At 47.0% G+C, this 19,305-nt stretch overlaps 1 protein-coding gene and 1 pseudogene across 2 annotated transcripts in view; both read left to right on the plus strand.

Annotated features, from left to right (window-relative positions):
- LOC147029246 (natural resistance-associated macrophage protein 2-like) overlaps nucleotides 1–19,305 on the plus strand; it is a 118,763-nt gene that overhangs the window by 67,257 nt on the left and 32,201 nt on the right. For both annotated transcript variants that reach the window (XM_085880163.1, XM_085880162.1), the window contains exons 12-13: nucleotides 10,571–10,720; nucleotides 13,873–13,946. In XM_085880163.1, the coding sequence (XP_085736289.1) occupies nucleotides 10,571–10,720; nucleotides 13,873–13,946 (224 nt within the window). The remainder of the gene's footprint in view (nucleotides 1–10,570; nucleotides 10,721–13,872; nucleotides 13,947–19,305) is intronic.
- Nucleotides 1,602–6,402, plus strand: LOC147029247 (uncharacterized; annotated as a pseudogene).

Raw genomic sequence — 19,305 nt, forward strand, 5'->3', positions numbered from 1 at the left:
GATCAAATTGAAACTTTCCACGTATATTGCTGGGGCCCTGTAGATGTGCCTTTTCAAGGTTTGATATTAATAGGACAAGCGGTTCCCAAGTTATGGCCATTTATTTACCAACCAATGACAGGACACGGTGCTATGACATCACGATTGACGTCCCAAATGTTCTTCTTTTCTTTATTTATTATTATTATTTTTTTTTTTTTTGCACGATTGACGTCACAATTCTTCTTCTTCTTCGTTTGATATGACATCACAATTGACGCTGGGAACCTGAGTATGTGCCTTTTCAAGGTTTGATATCATTCTTCTTCGTCCGTTTCAGCTGTTTCCCAAGTGTTTCCCAAGTTATGGCCATTTATTTACCAAACCAATGACAGGACACGGTACAATGACGTCACAATTGACGTGACACTTATCAATTCTTTTTTTTTTTTTTGCACGTACGGCCCCGCACGTACCGGCACGCACGTACGGGCACGCACGTATGAGCACGCACATACGGCCAGGCATGTACGGGCACGCGAGAGCGAAGGAACAGTCTGTGTGGTTGTTGTTTCTGGCACGCGGTTTGAAATGTTTTGGTTTTTTTTGCACGTACAGACACGCACGTATGGCCACACACATACGGCCACGCACGTGCGGGCACGCACCTACGGGCACACACGTACGGGCCCGCACTAGTATTTTAAATGACATTAAAAAACATGACTTTAGTTTTGTTTTGTTATTGATGAAGTGACCTGGAGCCTAATGTAACTTGGATGTTCCGCCTATGTTTGTTTTCCGATCCAACCCTGTGTCGGGCCTCATAATATGCAATGATCACCTCCTTGCGATTGCCAAGGAGCTCCAAGGGAATTTTCCGGAATTCGATTAAGTAATAGGAACAGTAATTTAATTCAAAATCCATTAAAATACTAGATAAAAGTTGAAATATATTTGAAGAAATATATTTTGCAAAATCGGCCGGGCCCGGTTGAACGCTGCGTGTTACTACAGTTCGCCTCTTTTGGGGGAGACAAGATGGCGGACAGTGCACTTCCGGTGGCTTCACGCACGAGCCGTCATGACCAATCAAGGTGTAGAGATCAGTGCTTGGCACCGGTGTGTGTGTTCATGGTTTTTGATAGTTAGTTGTTATCTCCATACAGGGGTTTCAGAAAGTGGAATGGAGCCCACACAGGTCTCAAAGTATCCACCTCCCAGTGTGTGTGTGTGTGTGTGTGTGTGTGTGTGTGTGTGTGTGTGTGTGTGTGTGTGTGTGTGTGTGTGTGTGTGTGTGTGTGTGTGTGTGTGTGTGTGTGTGTGTGTGTGTGTTTGTGTGTCGTTGATTGATCTCTTCATATGTGGAATGGATTCCTCCCAGGGTGGACTCAAACTATTCACCTTTATTTCGGTAAGTAAGTCATTATTAATGGACCAAGCTGTGATGTTTTCTGTTCTCCAGTTAGGGAATTTGAGCAAATTGTATTGACCATCTGTGAAAAAATTGCTTACCAAAAAATTTCTTCACTAACGTATTCATCTAGGTGTCTACTAACACCTATCAATTAGTGCAAACACAAATCCTTGTGGAAAATTCTGGAGAGCCAATCAAAGTTCGGGTGCTCAGAGGGCCTGCGTGAAAAAATCGGAAAAATTAACTTTTGCCAATATTGACTTGTGGGATGTCGAACTAAGGGTTTTTTTGGGGTGCTGAATTGATTCCAACCATTATATTTGAGGAAAAATGAATCCCTGGCCGTAAAATATTGATATGATACATTTTTAGATATCTCAGACTGTGTTTTATGGTAATTTGGCTCAATTGATTCAGATTGTTCAAATTGTGCTGAAACCAGCATACAACATTTTTTAAACCACTGATATATTGTTGGTTAAACTTGTGCTCATGCTCAGTAGAATTCTCTGTGTTAGCTGATGTTAGCTGAGAGCTTTAAGCTATAAAATTATTGTGTACCGGACTCAATAGAAGTTGAAGATATTCAACGTAGAGTGGACCTATTCATGTTATAACACATCACTGTATGTGTGTTCTGTCTGCTTTGTGTCAAAATTTGTGTCAGATGTATGTGTCAAAACCGACATCACGATAGAAACCACACTCATGCGTGAGGCAAAATCATCCGGTGGTCTAAACAGAGGCCGCTTTCGGAATGAGTCTTCTCATAAGTCTTGGGTTCAGACTGAACCACTTCTCGTTCATTCACCAAGAGCTAGAAAGAAGCATGGTCAAATGTGGGGTACCTGTCCACACCGACGTTAAAAGAGCTCAAATGAAGAGAGATAACGATGCTGTCAACACCATAGTTGGGTGGTTGGAGGAAGTCAACCCTTTCAATGCCACACGGGACAAGAAGACTCTGGTGTCCTTCTCAACTGGGTTCAGCAGCACTCCCGAAGACCAGGTCAACGCTGATCAAGCAGAAGAAGTTGGCAGAGCCATACAGGCTAAGATGGATGGGAAAACTGTTGTGGATGCAATGGTAACCAAACACAAGGTCAAATCACTTGCAAGCCTCAGATCTGGACCCAAAGTCAATGGCGAGAAGCTGGTCATTGACTCACTGAAGCTATTCAACCGCCTCATTGTCATCAGTGAGCGTGAAGTCAAGACCGAAGAAGCTCTGTGCTTTGAGTTGACGCCAAAACCGATGTCTCTGTTTGACAAAAATCAAAAGTTGCGAAAGCCAGACAAGGCTGCCCAAGCAAGGTCCCTGAAGGCATGTGTGGCACCTGTCGAACAACCCCCTGCACAAGCCTTGTGGTTGATGGTGGGTAGCTCCTGCACAATGTTAAGTGGGAAGCTAACCTCACTTGGAAGGATGTTGTCGAGAGCTACCTCCGGTTTGTGAAGTCCATGGGGAGCCATCGCCTCCGGATAACGGTGGTCTTTGACGGATATGGCAGCTCCACCAAGGACCATGACCACTTGAGACGAACAAACAATGCATGCCGTGACATTCAGATTCGTCGGGATCTCAAAATCATCATTGCAAGAGAAAAGTTCCTCGATAACAAGAACAACAAAGCCCAGCTCGTTCTGCTCCTTGCTGAGACATTTAATAGCAATGGAATCAGTGTACAGAAATGCTCCGATGATGCCGACACCTCCATCGTCCGCGCAGCTCTAGATGAGGCAAGAGAGTCCCCTGTTGAGGTGAGGGCTGAGGACACAGACGTCCTGGTTATGCTGATTCATTATGTTGCAGACCATTCGATCTTCCTCACGACAGCCAAAGAAACATCTTACAATGTCAGAAAGATCCGGGAGGCCCTCCTTGAGACATACCGGAGGTATCTCATCTTCTTGCACAGCTTCTCTGGCTGCAAAACAGTGTCTGCAATTTTGGGGTTTAGCAAACCAACTTTGCTAAGCAAGCTCTGCAAGACTGATGAAGCAGAGAGGGCAATGGACGTGTTTATGGACATCTGAGCTGAGAAAGGTGATATCATTAAAGCAGGCTGTGAACTTTTCATGGTCATGTTCCATGGGAAATCCTCCAAGGACTTGGAAGACTTGAGATTCGACATCTTCAGCAAGCGAGCTGCTACTTGGAGCATAAAACCTGAGAAACACCCCCCGACAACAGGAGCTGCAGCACAGCACTCTCTCCGAGCTTACCTCCAGACTAGAGAATGGCTGATGCTGCAAAGTCCATCGTTGGATGCCCGGGACTATGGATGGCAACTCACTGAGCAAGGATATGCACCAGTCCCTTCTACAGACCCCATTGCACCAGACTACCTCCTGACGTTTGCCAGCTGCAACTGTGTGGGGGACTGCAGCTCACACAGGTGCTGCTGTAAAAATCAAGGAGTCAAGTGTATTTCTGCTTGCGGCATCTGTCATGGTAACTCTTGCCTGAACATAAACCAGCTGGATGACAAGAGGAGTGAGGAAGATACTGGGGAGTTTGATGAATAAGGTTGTAAAAGCTGACGAAGTAACATTTCCATTGAGCACAGTTCTGTTAAAAATGTCAAAATACATTTTATATGATCAAGGGGTGTTTTTTTCTCAAAAATGATGGTTGGAATCAATTCAGCACCCCAAAAAACCCTAGTTAGATATCCCACAAGTCAATATTGGCAAAAGTTACTTTTTTCCGATTTTTTTCACGCAGGCCGAGCACCCGAACTTTGATTGGCTCCCCAGAATTTTCCACAAGGATTTGGGTTTGCACTAATTGATAGGTGTTAGTAGACACCTCGATGAATACGTTAGTGAGGAAATTTTTTGGTAAACAATTTTTTCACAGATGGTCAATACAATTGGCTACAATTCCCGAACTACTCAAAGTTTTGTGCCGGGGCTCTCTTCACGATCTTCACTGAGCCCTGGACAGCTTCCCACTGTAGTTCTAATAACAGTATTTTTAAATGATATTCCCAGGGATGGTTTTTAATATATCTACGAGGTTCTTCATCATCATTCCCAGAGTTCTAACTCTCACTGGTACAACTTTGGCATTCTTCAGCTTCCAGGATCTTTTCACTTCATTCTTGAGGTCATGGTGTTTGGTTATTTTCTTGATTTCTGCATCGTTTAGTCCAAAATCACTGGTATTAACACCTCAATTAGCAATGCCTTCTCTTTTTTGTACCTAATTTTGATATGTGGTCGCAACGCTTTGTTTTCGATGTTCCTGCTCGATGGGATCATTAGGCCGTACGTGACTGGTTCTTCCATGTTTTCAGTGATTGCTTTTGGGTAATGATCCGAGGAATTTTCTGGAACCTGGATATCAAAGTTTTTGCAGATGTGTCAGAGGATTACTTCACAAACTATGTTGTGTCGTTGTGTGCACAGCTGTTCTGACATGAGATTTTTTTTGTGTTCAGTCATTAAGCATAATGTATCACTCTTTTGCTAAAGCAACCTCTCTCTCTCTCTCTCTCTCTCTCTCTCTCTCTCTCTCTCTCTCTCTCTCTCTCTCTCTCTCTCGCTCTCACTCTCGCTACCTTCACACCCTTCCTCAATCTTCTCCCCTTCCTAGCTCCCCCTTCTTCACCCACTCCTTGCTTCCCCTCTCCTCTCCCCTCCCTCCATCCTCTATGCCTCCCCTCTCTCCTCTCTATCCCTCTCTTTCTCCACCCCACCCTTTATACCCCCATCAGCAAAGCGACAGTTTGGATTTGCTAGTCATAGCTAAATATACCATCAGAGATGGGGAATCCCCCGCCATTGAATGAAAAAGGTCATACATATTCCAGATAATGAGGGAGGTGAATTGGAAACAAGACACCATTTGGTCATCATCTCGAAAAAGTTCCCCAGGGGTGAGGAACGTAGTAACCAAAAATAATTGAAATCAGATAAGCGGTTTTCCATTTATTACAAAAAACATTTTTTTCAAGATGGCCGCCCCAGTCGGCCATCTTGGATCCGGCCACGCCCAAAATCAATAGGGTTCTTCCTTTTCAGGTGGTACATGTGTGACCCAAATTTCAAATCGATATGGGGAAAAAACATTTTTTTTGAAGATGGCCGCCCCAGTCGGCCATCTTGGATCCGGCCACGTCCAAAATCAATCGGATTCTTCCTTTTCAGGTGATACATGTGTGACCCAAATTTAAAATCGATATGGTGAACAGTTTATGAGTTATCGCGCTCACAGCTATAAATGTTGATGGACGGACGGACGGACGGACGGACAGCCGGACGACCTGGGTGACAACAATATCCCCCTTCCGCCACGCGACGGGGGATAAAAATTGAATACTGTTTATTTTAATCCCATTCTGAATTAAATTGAATAATAATTTTAAAACTTCATGGATCAAGGGTCAGGTGTCCAATCAAAGTGCCGTTTCAGCAAAGCGGGACATCTTGGTACCCGGTCATCACCGCCAGCATTTACAAAGTGGCAGTTCTAATTATGTCTCTTTTTATTATGAAACACACCAGCACACGAACGCCATACAAAATAAACCACACAAAACTACGCTAACGACACACAAAACAAGTCCTGGCAGGGGTCTGCAATCTCTGATTGCTCTTTTTATTGTTTTTGCATGAAAAAGGAAAATCTGTTACTGATTATACATTCTCATTGTTCTACACTTTTCACAGGATATGTACCTGAAGAAATGCACATTATAATGTTTAATATGGATCACTTGATGTCATACGATGTGTTCCTTTCACAAAGTTCATCGTTATCAGTTTGAATTTCATGAATCTGCTCATTATCTGTTTCATATGTGAACTCCTTCCACTTTCTCCCCACATGGACCGGATCTGGTTCAAAGTGTGCCAGTATCTCCAACTCCTCGGCAAGTTCACCATGCATCTGACAGTATCTCCAACTCCTCAGCAAGTTCAACGTACATATACCAGTGTCTTGACCTCAGCAAGTTCACCGTTCATCAACCAGTATCTCCAACTCCTCGGCAAGTTCACCATGCATCTGACAGTATCTCCAACTCCTCAGCAAGTTCAACGTACATATACCAGTGTCTCGACCTCAGCAAGTTCACCGTTCATCAACCAGTATCTCCAACTCCTCGGCAAGTTCACCGTGCATCTGACAGTATCTCCAACTCCTCAGCAAGTTCAACGTACATATACCAGTATCTCCAACTCCTCAGCAAGTTCAACGTACATATACCAGTATCTCCAACTCCTCAGCAAGTTCAACGTACATATACCAGTGTCTCGACCTCAGCAAGTTCACCGTTCATCAACCAGTATCTCCAACTCCTCAGTAAGTTCACCGTGCATCTACCAGTATCTCCAACTCCTCAGCAAGTTCAACGTACATATACCAGTGTCTCGACCTCAGCAAGTTCACCGTTCATCAACCAGTATCTCCAACTCCTCAGTAAGTTCACCGTGCATCTACCATTGTCTCCAACTCCTCGGAAAGTTCACCATGCATCTGACAGTATCTCCAACTCCTCAGCAAGTTCAACGTACATATACCAGTCTCTCCAACTCCTCAGTAAGTTCACCATGCATCTACCAGTATCTCCAACTCCTCAGCAAGTTCAACGTACATATACCAGTGTCTCGACCTCAGCAAGTTCACCGTTCATCAACCAGTATCTCCAACTCCTCAGTAAGTTCACCGTGCATCTACCATTGTCTCCAACTCCTCGGCAAGTTCACCATGCATCTGACAGTATCTCCAACTCCTCAGAAAGTTCAACGTACATATACCAGTCTCTCCAACTCCTCAGTAAGTTCACCGTGCATCTACCAGTATCTCCAACTCCTCAGTAAGTTCAACGTACATATACCAGTGTCTCGACCTCAGCAAGTTCACCGTTCATCAACCAGTATCTCCAACTCCTCAGTAAGTTCACCGTGCATCTACCATTGTCTCCAACTCCTCGGCAAGTTCACCATGCATCTGACAGTATCTCCAACTCCTCAGAAAGTTCAACGTACATATACCAGTCTCTCCAACTCCTCAGTAAGTTCACCGTGCATCTACCAGTATCTCCAACTCCTCAGTAAGTTCACCGTGCATCTACCAGTATCTCCAACTCCTCAGCAAGTTCAACGTACATATACCAGTGTCTCGACCTCAGCAAGTTCACCGTGCATCAATCAGTATCTCCAACTCCTCAGCAAGTTCACCGTGCATCGATCAGCATCTCCAACTCCTGAGCAAGTTCATCGTGCATCTACCAGTGTCTCCAACTCCTCGGCAAGATCAACGTACATCTACCAGTGTCTCCAACTCCTCGGCAAGATCAACGTACATCTACCAGTGTCTTCAACTCCTCGGCAAGTTCACCATGCATCCACCATTATCTCCAACTCCTCAGCAAGTTCACCGTCCATCTAGCAGTGTCTCCAACTCCTCAGCAAGTTCACCGTGCATCTACCAGTATCTGCAACTTCTCGGCAAGTTCACCATGCATCTACCATTGTCTCCAACTCCTCGGCAAGTTCACCATCTATCCGACAGTATCTCCAACTTCTCGGCAGGTTCACCGTGCATCTACCATTATCTCCAACTCCTGAGCAAGTTCATCGTGCATCTGCCAGTATCTCCAACTTCTCGGCAGGTTCACCGTGCATCTACCATTATCTCCAACTCCTCGGCAAGTTCACCGTGCATCTACCAGTGTCTCCAACTCCTCAACCAGTTCACCGTGCATCTACCAGTATCTCCAACTCCTCAGCAAGTTCACCGTGCATCTACCAGTATCTCCAACTCCTCAGCAAGTTCATCGTGCATCTACCAGTGTCTTCAACTCCTCGGCAAGTTCACCATGCATCCACCATTATCTCCAACTCCTCAGCAAGTTCACCGTGCATCTAGCAGTGTCTCCAACTCCTCAGCAAGTTCACCGTGCATCTACCAGTATCTGCAACTTCTCGGCAAGTTCACCATGCATCTACCATTGTCTCCAACTCCTCGGCAAGTTCACCATCTATCCGACAGTATCTCCAACTTCTCGGCAGGTTCACCGTGCATCTACCATTATCTCCAACTCCTCGGCAAGTTCACCGTGCATCTACCAGTATCTCCAACTCCTCAACCAGTTCACCGTGCATCTACCATTATCTCCAACTCCTCGGCAAGTTCACCGTGCATCTACCAGTGTCTCCAACTCCTCAACCAGTTCACCGTGCATCTACCAGTATCTCCAACTCCTCAGCAAGTTCACCGTGCATCTACCAGTATCTCCAACTCCTCAACCAGTTCACCGTGCATCTACCAGTATCTCCAACTCCTCAGCAAGTTCACCGTGCATCTACCAGTATCTCCAACTCCTCAGCAAGTTCATCGTGCATCTACCAGTATCTCCAACTCCTCAGCAAGTTCACCGTGCATCTACCAGTATCTCCAACTCCTCAACCAGTTCACCGTGCATCTACCAGTATCTCCAACTCCTCAGCAAGTTCACCGTGCATCTACCAGTATCTCCAACTCCTCAGCAAGTTCACCGTGCATCTACTTGTGTCTCTAACTATTCAGGAAGTTCACCGTGAATCTACCAGTATTTTCTCAAACCCTTCATCACTCCTGCAGTCTACAAGAAACTTCTTGGTTTCTTTTGGTTGCTCAATGGTATCATGCATGTCAAAGTTCTTCTCGTGAAGTTGTTTGCTCACATATTGATCTCGAAGAGGATCTCGTACCACACAGCAGGAGAAACCACAAACTAGAAATGCCTTTTGCAAGAGCTTGTGCATCCACTCGAGTGGTATCACCAGATAGTCCTGTTGAGGTGGTGTCATCAGACATTCCAATTAGTGCATCCAAGATATCACAGAGCCTTGAGTGAAGAGGCTTTAAGGCAGTAATTGGACATTGACATCTTGTTTCACTGAATGGTTTCACTGTGAGATTAGACACATAATGGATTATAATTTGCCAACGACGTGTTGAACTTGAGATTACACCGAAACACATTTTGCTATGTCAAATAAAGCCATTGTTTCCAAACAACACTTGGCAGCATCATTAACAACCAAATTCAAAGAATGTGAACTGCAACGCACAAACAAGGCTCATGGATTTCCAACCTGGACTCCAAAGCCAGTCGCCAACTGGGAATCCTCCGTCGTGCAAAGTCCTTCCCCAGCCCACCTGAGCTCCTGACCATATACAAAGCTTTTTTCCACAGCCTGATGGAGTATTGCTCTCCCCTCTGGGCTGGTGCTCCTGCCGCTCACCTTTCTCAGCTTCATGCTGTGGAAACCAAGGCATTTAGGATCATTGGTATCTCTCGCAGTGAGGCTGAGTCTTTGGGCCTCTCACTCTCTCACCGCAAGCAGGTCGGTCGTCTTTCCACCTTCGATCATCTCCTTTCTGGTCTCCCCCCCCCCCTCCCGCTCTGTCTGCGATATGTCCCCCCCCCCTCCCCATATTTCCGCAGGGCTCTCAGGGTCCGTCAGCAACCCTCTTCTGGTAAAACTACCAAAATCACGAATCGCTGCTCACTTTCACTCTTTCATTCCTCTACCCACACCTCTGGAACAAATTCCCACACTCTCTTCAATCCCACTCCTCCCTCCAAGTTTTCAAAACAGCTGTTTACCACCATCTCATATCTTCCCCAATCCAAAATCTTGATGTTTTATACCCCCATTAATCCACCCCAAACCCATCTCCTTCAATTTCCCTGTTTTCCTTCCTGAAAGTCCCTGTAGTACCATCTTGTTTACCCCTTGTACCCGAGTGTGTGTCTCTGTGTGTGTGTCTCTGTGTGTGAGTGTGTGTGTGTGTGTGTGAGTGTGTGTGTGTGTGTGTGTTTGTGTGTGTGTTATCTCCATAATTCGGGTTTCAGAAGGTGAAACAGCGTCTTCCCATGTGTCGAAGTCTGGTTTGATAAGGGATTACGATTTATGGACCAAGTTATGAAGTTTTGTTGTTCTCAATGTTTCGTTCTGAGGGCTCTTTTCAGGATCATCAATGAACCCCGAACAGCTTCAATTGTAGTTTGCTTGTCATCGTATTCCCAGGAGTTTGATTGTGGTAATTTTCCCGAGGATGGCTTTCAACATCTCCAGAAGGTTCTTCTTTATTTCTTTTTCACTCTCATTGCTCCTATCACTGGAACAATTTCCACGCTCTTCAGTTTACAATATTTGTGTGTGTGTGTCCAGGGATTTGTACATCTCAGGTGGCCAAGGTTTGTCCGTGTGGTCGTGACCAGACTTATTGCGATCGCGCCAACACTTGTGGTGGCCATATACCGGGATGTCCAAGACATCACAGGCCTGAATGACTTCCTCAATGTTTTGCAAAGCATCCAGGTAGCTCATTCACCATAAACTACCATGTCGTAGTTGTTACACAAATCCAGTCATGTTTATAAAACCAATGATTTAATGAAACTGCCATCTGTTACAGCTCAGTCTGCATTTTATTCTTGAGCAATTACATGTCTCCATTCTGCAGGCCTGAAGATTCGAGTCAGAGATTTGGACTCGACACATCCTCGGGTTGTATTTTATTTTATGTCGCACGACGTGACTTGAGACTCCAGAGGCTGACGACTCGACGGGACCTGCGAAATAGACCTTTGGACTCGAGTCTTCAAACGTGCAAATTCATGGAGTCATTTTCGAGAAGTTAGAAGTTTAATGGTCATGTCCCATGAAGGGTATTTAATCAAGTAAGGGGAAATTTTTTAATAAAAATATCAAACGTATTGTGGCATGTGAGAAAATCTGTCAGGTATCATGACATTGTCACATTGGCGAGCGAGTCTCCACAAGACTTGACACCTGAGACTCGACTGCAGGTGTGCTGTTGAACGGGTTTAATGTCATGTGACAGTTTCCAGGTGCACATTAGGTGGTGTCAAGTTTGTATTGGTGGAAAGTTCTAGAATATAGATACTTTGCAGTGTGTCTTGTTGACATTCACATGAATTTGAGTAAGAAAGGTAGTTATTAAAAAAATTACCCCCGTGCGGGAGTGACGGTCATCTCTACGAGAAAATATATCGCCTCCTCAATGTAGGGCAGTTTTTGCAAACTTTGAAGTCACGTGATGCAAAAACAAAAGCGAATATCGAAAATCCGGCCCGATCAAAATTTAGATATTGTCCCATAGATTCTTATGGCACAATCAAATTCAAGATCGCTTGAGAAATGTGGGAGGAGATAGAATTTGAAAATCGTCATTTTCGCAACTTCAAAGGCCGCGTGACCTTGACCTTGACCTTCGGTGACCTTGAAAGTCATACCATCGTGTACGTCTCATCGACCTCTATCAGGATCACTAATGACCAGATCTCATGCTTCAACTTCATTGTAAATCGACGTACACAGGATAAACAAGATGGACACGACAGGGACTTTGAGGAAGGAAAGCAGGGACTTTGAAGGAGGTAGGTTTAGGGTGGATTAACGGAGGTGGAAAAGATCATGGTTTCGGATGGGGGAAGATAAGAGGTGGTAGTGAACAGCTGTTTTGAAGACGTGGAGGGAAGAGTGGGATTGAAGAGAGTGTGGGAGCTTGTTCCAAAGGCAGGAAAAAAAGAGGAATGAAAGAGTGAAGGTGAGCAGAGATTCATGATTTTGGTAGATTTACCAGAAAGGGGTTGCTGGCGGACCTTGAGCACCCTGTGGAAATAGAGGGGGGACATATCACAGACAGAGCAGGGGGTGAGGCTGGAGAGGAGACGGTGTAGGATGAGGAGACCACCGACTTGCCTGCGGTGAGTGAGTGAGAGACCCAAAGACTCAGCCTCATCGTGGGAGATACCAATGATCCTCAATGTCTTGGTTTCCACAGCTTGAAGCCAAGAAAGGTGAGAGGCAGGAGCACCAGCCCAGACAGGAGAGCATTACCTCATCAGTCTGTGGATGAAAGCTTTGTTTGTGGTCAGGAGCTCAGGTGAGCCAAGCAAGAACTTTGCACGATGGAGGATGCCCAGTCAGTGACTAGATTTGGAGGCCAGGTTGGAAATGTGGCTTTCCTAGGAAAGATCATGACCGAAAGTGAGACCCAGAAGCTTGAATTCTTCAAATGGATTGTTGAGAAAGTAGATGTGGGGGGGGGGGGGGGTGTTCCAGACGGTCCTTTTGGAGAGACGTAGTGAGAGTGTGAGATATTTGTCAGCATTGAAATACATGTTGCACATGTTGGAACAGCTTGTGATTTTTTCCAGATCTGCAGAGAGCGAAGAAGCTGCTGCTTGCTGGTCTGAGGGATGACAGATGGTACGGCAGAGGGTGGAGTCATCAGCAAAGAGAGAAAGAGGATTTTCCAGAGAGTCGGAGAGAGCATTGATGAAAACCAGAAAAAGAACAGGGCCCAGAACGCTACCTTGAGGAACTCCAGCCTGGACAGGAAGAGGAGATAAGAGAACTCCATTTAGGGCCAACACTTTGGTTGTGACAAGAGAGGACATCTGCGAGCCATGAGTGGAGATGGCCTTGGATACCAAAGGAAGAGAGTTCGGTGAGCAGGGCAGGGTGCCAGACCATATCGAAGGCACACAATATGTCTTGGGATATGGCTCTGATTCCACGTTCGGCATTGAGGACCTCCATCCATTGTTGGGAGAGCAGAAGCAGCATATCCAGGGTACAGTGACCTGGTCTGAAACCAAATTGATGATCGGAAATCAAGCCATTGGAGAAGAGGAAGGATTTAATATCTGTAGCGATGATGGATTCCATAACCTTGCTGATGATTGGGAGAAGGCTGATTGGTCTGTAGTTGCAGGAATCTGTTTTTGTGCCTTTTTATGTAGAGCAGTGATGTTTGCTGATTTCCAAGCAGATGGCAGATGTCCTTGAGCAAATGAGAGGGTGAATAGAACAGAGAGAGAGTGTGAGCAAGAGCAGAGGAGCAGGTTTTTAGGACACGTGGGCTGATGCCATCTGGACCGGTTGCAGAATCTGAGTCAAGGTTTGACAGCAAGCTCTCCACCTTGTCAGGAGAAATGGACACAGAGTCCAGGGACAGATGGGTGTGACTGGGTAAGGAGCGCGTAGAAAGAGATGGGTTTGGGACACAAGATTTAGAAGCAAACACGGAGTTTAGGCATTCGGCCTTTTCACGTGCGATATCAGCAGTGCAGCTATTTTAGGTAAGGGAGGGGATGGAGGGGGAACATACACCAGAAACAGACTTCACTGGATGCCACCAGGATTGGAGGACGGAGACAGGTTTGACAGTTCAGATCTGAGATAAGAAAGTTGTTATTTTCTGACTCTCCTGAGGGCAGACACACACCTGTTATCTTCTGTGGGTAGACACACACTGACCAACCTTTGTAAGTTTCTTGGGATAGTCACCGAAGGTAAAGTTTACTTCTGGAGTTTAATGGTCTCTCCTGTGTTGTATTGCATTTTAGTAATGGCGCCATGCTCGTACATCCTTTAATTCTCATCTTGCACCATTCCCCCACCCCCTCCCCCACCTCCTGCTACAACACCTTGTCCTACAGCTTCCATTTGCACTCATCCCGATCCTTACTGTTACCAACATGCGAAGCATCATGAATGACTTCACCAACGGAGTGTGAGTGTACAAAGCAAACACAGAGCACGTGAACCACACACAGAGCACGTGACCCACACACAGCACATGACCCACACACAGAGCACGTGACCCACACACAGAGCACGTGACCCACACACAGAGCACGTGACCCACACACAGAGCACGTGACCCACACACAGAGCACGTGAACCACCCACAGAGCACGTGAACCACACTCAGAGCAAGTGAACCACCCACAGAGCACGTGAACCACCCACAGAGCACAAGGCAAACATGAACACAGCTTACTACTGACTGTAGTAGGAAGTAGTGTGGGGGATGATAAGGATTAGTGTTTCGTCCATTTGTAATCCATGAGGATGGGGGGGGGGGGTATAGTTGGGGGATGATAAGGATACACTTATCCCATATATATATATATATATATATATATATATATATATATATATATATATATATATATATATATATATATATATATCTTTCTCACCACTAACTAACTGATATTAAAGACTGGTGCCTTGCGGGTGGACATTGAAAGCTGAAGTTTTGTGTGCCAATGGACATCGAAGCCAGTACACCGGAAAACAAAAATCACAGAATCGTCGGACAACATGCCGAAATGAAAATATCAATAACTGAAAGAAAAAAAGAAAAAAAAACAAGTAAATGAAAAATCAAATGCATGTGAGAAACTAAAGACAATGGGGAAGCATGGTTCGCATGCTGACACAATGTGTAAGCACACCCCACTGCTATATATATATATATATATATATATATATATATATATATATATATATATATATATATATATATATATATATATATATATATATATATAATATGTATATGTATATATATATATATATATATATATATAATATGTATATGTATATATCTATATATATATATATATATATATATAATATGTATATGTATATATCTATATATATATATATATATATATATATATATATATATATATATATATATATACATATATACATATATACATACATACATATATATATATATACATACATATATATATATATATATATATATATATATATATATATATATATATATATATATATATATATATATATATATATATATACATTGTTGCGGTTGAGGAAATTCGCAAACCACCATATTCAGGTCCCGTAGGTGAGATATCTCTGTAAGTACATGTGTAGTTAGCCCCAAACCCGTTGTTTAGAGGTAATAAATGTGATTCATTCGGGCTGCGACCCTTTGAGATAGCCGTTTTTCTGTTCTATCTTTATTTTGAACCAACCACGTCTCAACCGCCATCACACAACAACCACCAACCACAACGCCGCTTCACAACAACAACGCCAACAGCCACGATCTTTACCTTCACAACTCGCTCCCGCAAACAGCACATCACCGCCATTCCAAATGGCACCATGGCCATAAAGCACCACCTCAAACCCTCCACCACCTTCACCTCTCCTTCTGCGGCCATTCCCACACCACTTGTGAGCACCGGGCGTCGGGCTGTCCTGGGCTCGTGCAAGATGCGCGCCGAGCCGTGAGTGCAAAATGCGGCCTTTCCGAGGTGAATTCGGATCAGGAATGCTACACGCCCACTTCTGATCCGTCCAATCAGCAAGCGCGGGGCGGTTTGGCCCCGCCTCCAGGCGCATCGGTGTAGAATCGAGATATGCAAATTCTAGGATCAGCGGTGACTTACACCCCTTTTCCTCCGTCCAATGGGCGAGCGTGGCTCCACCCCCGAGCTCGTTCTGATCCAGAAATTTGCATATGGGTTCTCCTGCCGGCCTATAAAGCGCTGAGCGCGGGGTGAATTTGAAAAGAGTCAGTCTGGAGAGGTCAGAGAGCCGAGTGGAGCTCGCAGTCTGTCGGGGTTCAGAGTCTGTCAGGGTTCGGAGAATGTCGGGGAGCTGCAGAGAGAGGAAGCCTGGAGCTTGGAGCGCGGTCGAGTCGATTTGCGCACAGAGTCGGCCTGGAGGAGCGGGGAGTCAGCCTTGGAAGGGTGAAGAGAGTTTTGGGGCAGAGTCGGGTTGGAGCGCGGAGTGGAGTCGGTAGGCGAGGGCGTACAGGTGGTTTGCTGCAGTCGGCTGAGGAGAATTGGGGAAGAGACCGAGTAGTTCGGGTCCGAGGCAAGGAAGACGGCGGTCGGCGACGAGGTCGTGGTGGAATCGCTCGTCGCGGGACTCAAGCAAGCCAGCTCTCCTCTTTCCCCAGAGCATCAACAATTCCCCCCTTTTTCCCCCCGCACTGAGATAGTGCGAAAAGGGGGCCCCGTTCCCACCCCACTCCAAGCAGTGCCAACGAAACCCGCGAAAGACCACGAAGTCGGGGCACCGCCGCGCCGCCACATTTGCGGCTCATCACAAAGACACGGGTAGGATCCACCCGGTCTTGCGGACCTGACTGCTCTTTCAGGTCCCGCGCAAATATTGGCCCACAGGCCCCGTCTGCCCCCTTGTCTTTGAGGGTGGCCTTTTATTTTACTTTTGAGTAAATGTGTTGTTGGCGCCGTCTGTAAAGTAAAACTGTGTAAGTGTTGCGGTGTGCATGCGTAGTCGGTTGTAGATCTGCATTGTTGTGTTTCTTTTGTTACATCTGCTTTTGGTGCATAATTGTTGTAATTGTACATGTGTGCTCTCCGTGTGCCGCGGAATAAATGTGCATCATGTTGAACTGTTTTCCCGTTTCGCTTCGTCTTTTCTTTAATTGAATCTCCATCTTGCTTCACGTAAAGGGTTGGTAGTGGGCTTAATACGCCCGATAATTAATCAGAACCGTCGAGGCCGATGATAACACCACTCGGTTATCCCGATAGTACGGAACGGGTCGCTTCAGGGGCCCGTGTCCGGAGTCGACCTGCGGCGAGGTGCGATCGCCCGGTCTACCCTCCGCGTGGGTACTTAGGTAGGTCGGGTTTGGGGAACAACCCTATCCCACGCGGGGGGCCGATTGGCACGATCGTGGTGAGGCCGAAAGGCCCACCCGTGACTAGCTCCCGGCGTTAGTCCGAGAGGGTCACGACAGAATTGTCCGTCCGGTGGGCGACTTGCCGCGATTCGAGTTACGTGACCTTTCGTACGCCGGCGGGCGCGAATTCGCAACACTGGTGTCAGGAGTGGGATACAAACCCATCCCCCTCCTCGCGGCACTGGTGTCGGAGAGCGGGAAAACGGGCTCTCCTGTCTCCAGCTAAATTCACGGGAATCGGTCCAGGGGTGAGAGGAGCGACCCCCGATTCCCTCCAAATTACGAGCAGGCCAAATTAACCCCTTACGAGAAATAAGATGGAGTCTCAAGGTGAGCGGGAGCCGGGGCTATTAGAAATGGATGTAGAATTGTTGGAATCCATGGTCCAGGATGAGAACCCCGGGCAGGAAATGCTGGTTGTACAGGACGAACTTTCCCCCCAACTGAACCCAGAGTTTGAAATGGGCGCAGTGGCTGGGGTGGCGGACGAACGGCCCCCACGTGCGAATTCGCCGACGGATCGGACGATGGAAATGTTTGAGGCATTGATCAGAAAAATGGATGCGAATAAACAACAAATGAATGTGAATACGCAACAAATGAAAAACGAAATAAAAGGCATGAACACGCAAATGGATACGAATACGCAACAAATGAAAAACGAAATATAAGGCATGAACGAAAAGATGGATACAAATACAAACGAAATGAAGGCGAATTTGAAGGAAGAAATGAAAGAACTGCGGGGTGAGACGCAGAACATGGGCCGAAGCCTGCAGGCAGGCATGGAGGCAATAACCGGGGAGCTCAAAATGGCGACGCCACGTGTGGGAGCGAACGAGCTGGGAGGGGGTGCAACGGCTGTCAGGCCCGCGGTGGAGGCGGGTGAGGATAAAACAATTCGGGAGACGTGTTGGGCGAGGATCGTGACGGAAGAAGTGACGGTGACCGAGAGGGAAAAAATAAATGGGGAGACCGAAATGTTTGAGACGAGACACGAGGTGACGACAAAGGAAATAAAAATAGTGGAGACAAGGGAGGTAAAGGGTGAAGAGGTGACTGAGTTGGCAGAGACACGGGAGAACGGAACGATAGAGGGAAGACTACATGATGAAGACGGGGTTAGAGTCGCACACACACACACACACGGAGTTAGTGGAGGACGATGAGGGTGAGCTCGCGGAACGTGTAGGGACCCGGTGCGAGCAGTTGGATAGTCTCCTCCAGGAACGAGGGGAAGGAGTATTCCCCCTTGAGGCGAGTCACGACCAGGTGGGTTCGGTCGTGCTTTGTGAGGTTGAGGGGACGGGTGCTGTGGACAGGTGTACGGAAAGCTTGGGGGGTATAGAGGCCCCGGAGACCCTTGTGGGGACACGAATCCCCAGTGTGGTTGTTCCGGTGTGTGTGGTGCAAGGTGTGAATGCGGCCCCGTGTGTGGAAGCGACCCCGTGTGTGAGTGGTGTGTTTGCAAGAGTGCCGAGGTGCGTGCTCCTCAGCGCGCCGTCTGTGAGTGAGACACCGCGGGCGAGTGCCCCCGCGTGTGTGAGTGGTATGGCACAAGTGAGTGAGCGGCCGAGTGTGAGGGAGACCGTGTGTGTAAGGTCGCTGTATGTGAGGGAGATGTCGGTTGGCATGCGTGAGCATGCAGCCGCATCTCCCGGTGTGAATGTGAATGTAATGGAATGGTGTGTGAGTGTCGTGACACGCAGGTGTGCGTGGGTGGAATGGCGACGACAACGGCGACAGAGGGACAAAAGCCGAGTAGCGGCTGTCGCTGTTTCAGGGACTGTGCCGGGTTCACCCAGCAGCGAGCGCGAGGTCCGTGCTGTGCAACGCACGAGGCCCCCACGTGCTCGCTTGCGGGAGTGAAGTCCGGTCCGGAAACGCACGCGGTGGATTTGCCGATCCCGCGGACGGACAAAGTTTCGGCAGGATTACGGATTTGGACCGGACGGGTTCTCCACGCGAGCGGGTGTGTTCAGCTCCAACGGGCAGAGCACATGTGTTCGCGTGGGGAACCCCTCGAGACATGAGGCTTGTGTTTTTTTATGCGCCGGGTGACGTCATGGCTGCGTGTGTGTGGTTGGAATCCGGCAGGAGGGTGAATCCCTGCTGGATGGTACCGTCCAAGAGGGCCGAGGGACGCGAACAGCTGCCATGACGTCACGCCAAAGGTGCACGGCTCTGAATTGCCACGCTGGTGCGCAGGTTGCGATTTGCCGCGCTGGTGCTGCGCATGTGGAAAAAAAAAAAGCAAGCCTCGCTTTCGGGTGAACAGGATTCCTGGGCAAGGGGTGAATGATCCCCTTGGCCTGGGCACAGGATGAAACTAGCTAGGGGGAAGGGTTAGCTTAGTTAGACCGACTTCATGGGGCAGGGGTAAGTC

Source organism: Eptatretus burgeri, chromosome 4 (assembly GCF_056783735.1).
Source record: "Eptatretus burgeri isolate ZD-2024b chromosome 4, Ebu_testis_v1, whole genome shotgun sequence".
In the NCBI taxonomy this organism is placed as follows: domain Eukaryota; kingdom Metazoa; phylum Chordata; class Myxini; order Myxiniformes; family Myxinidae; genus Eptatretus; species Eptatretus burgeri.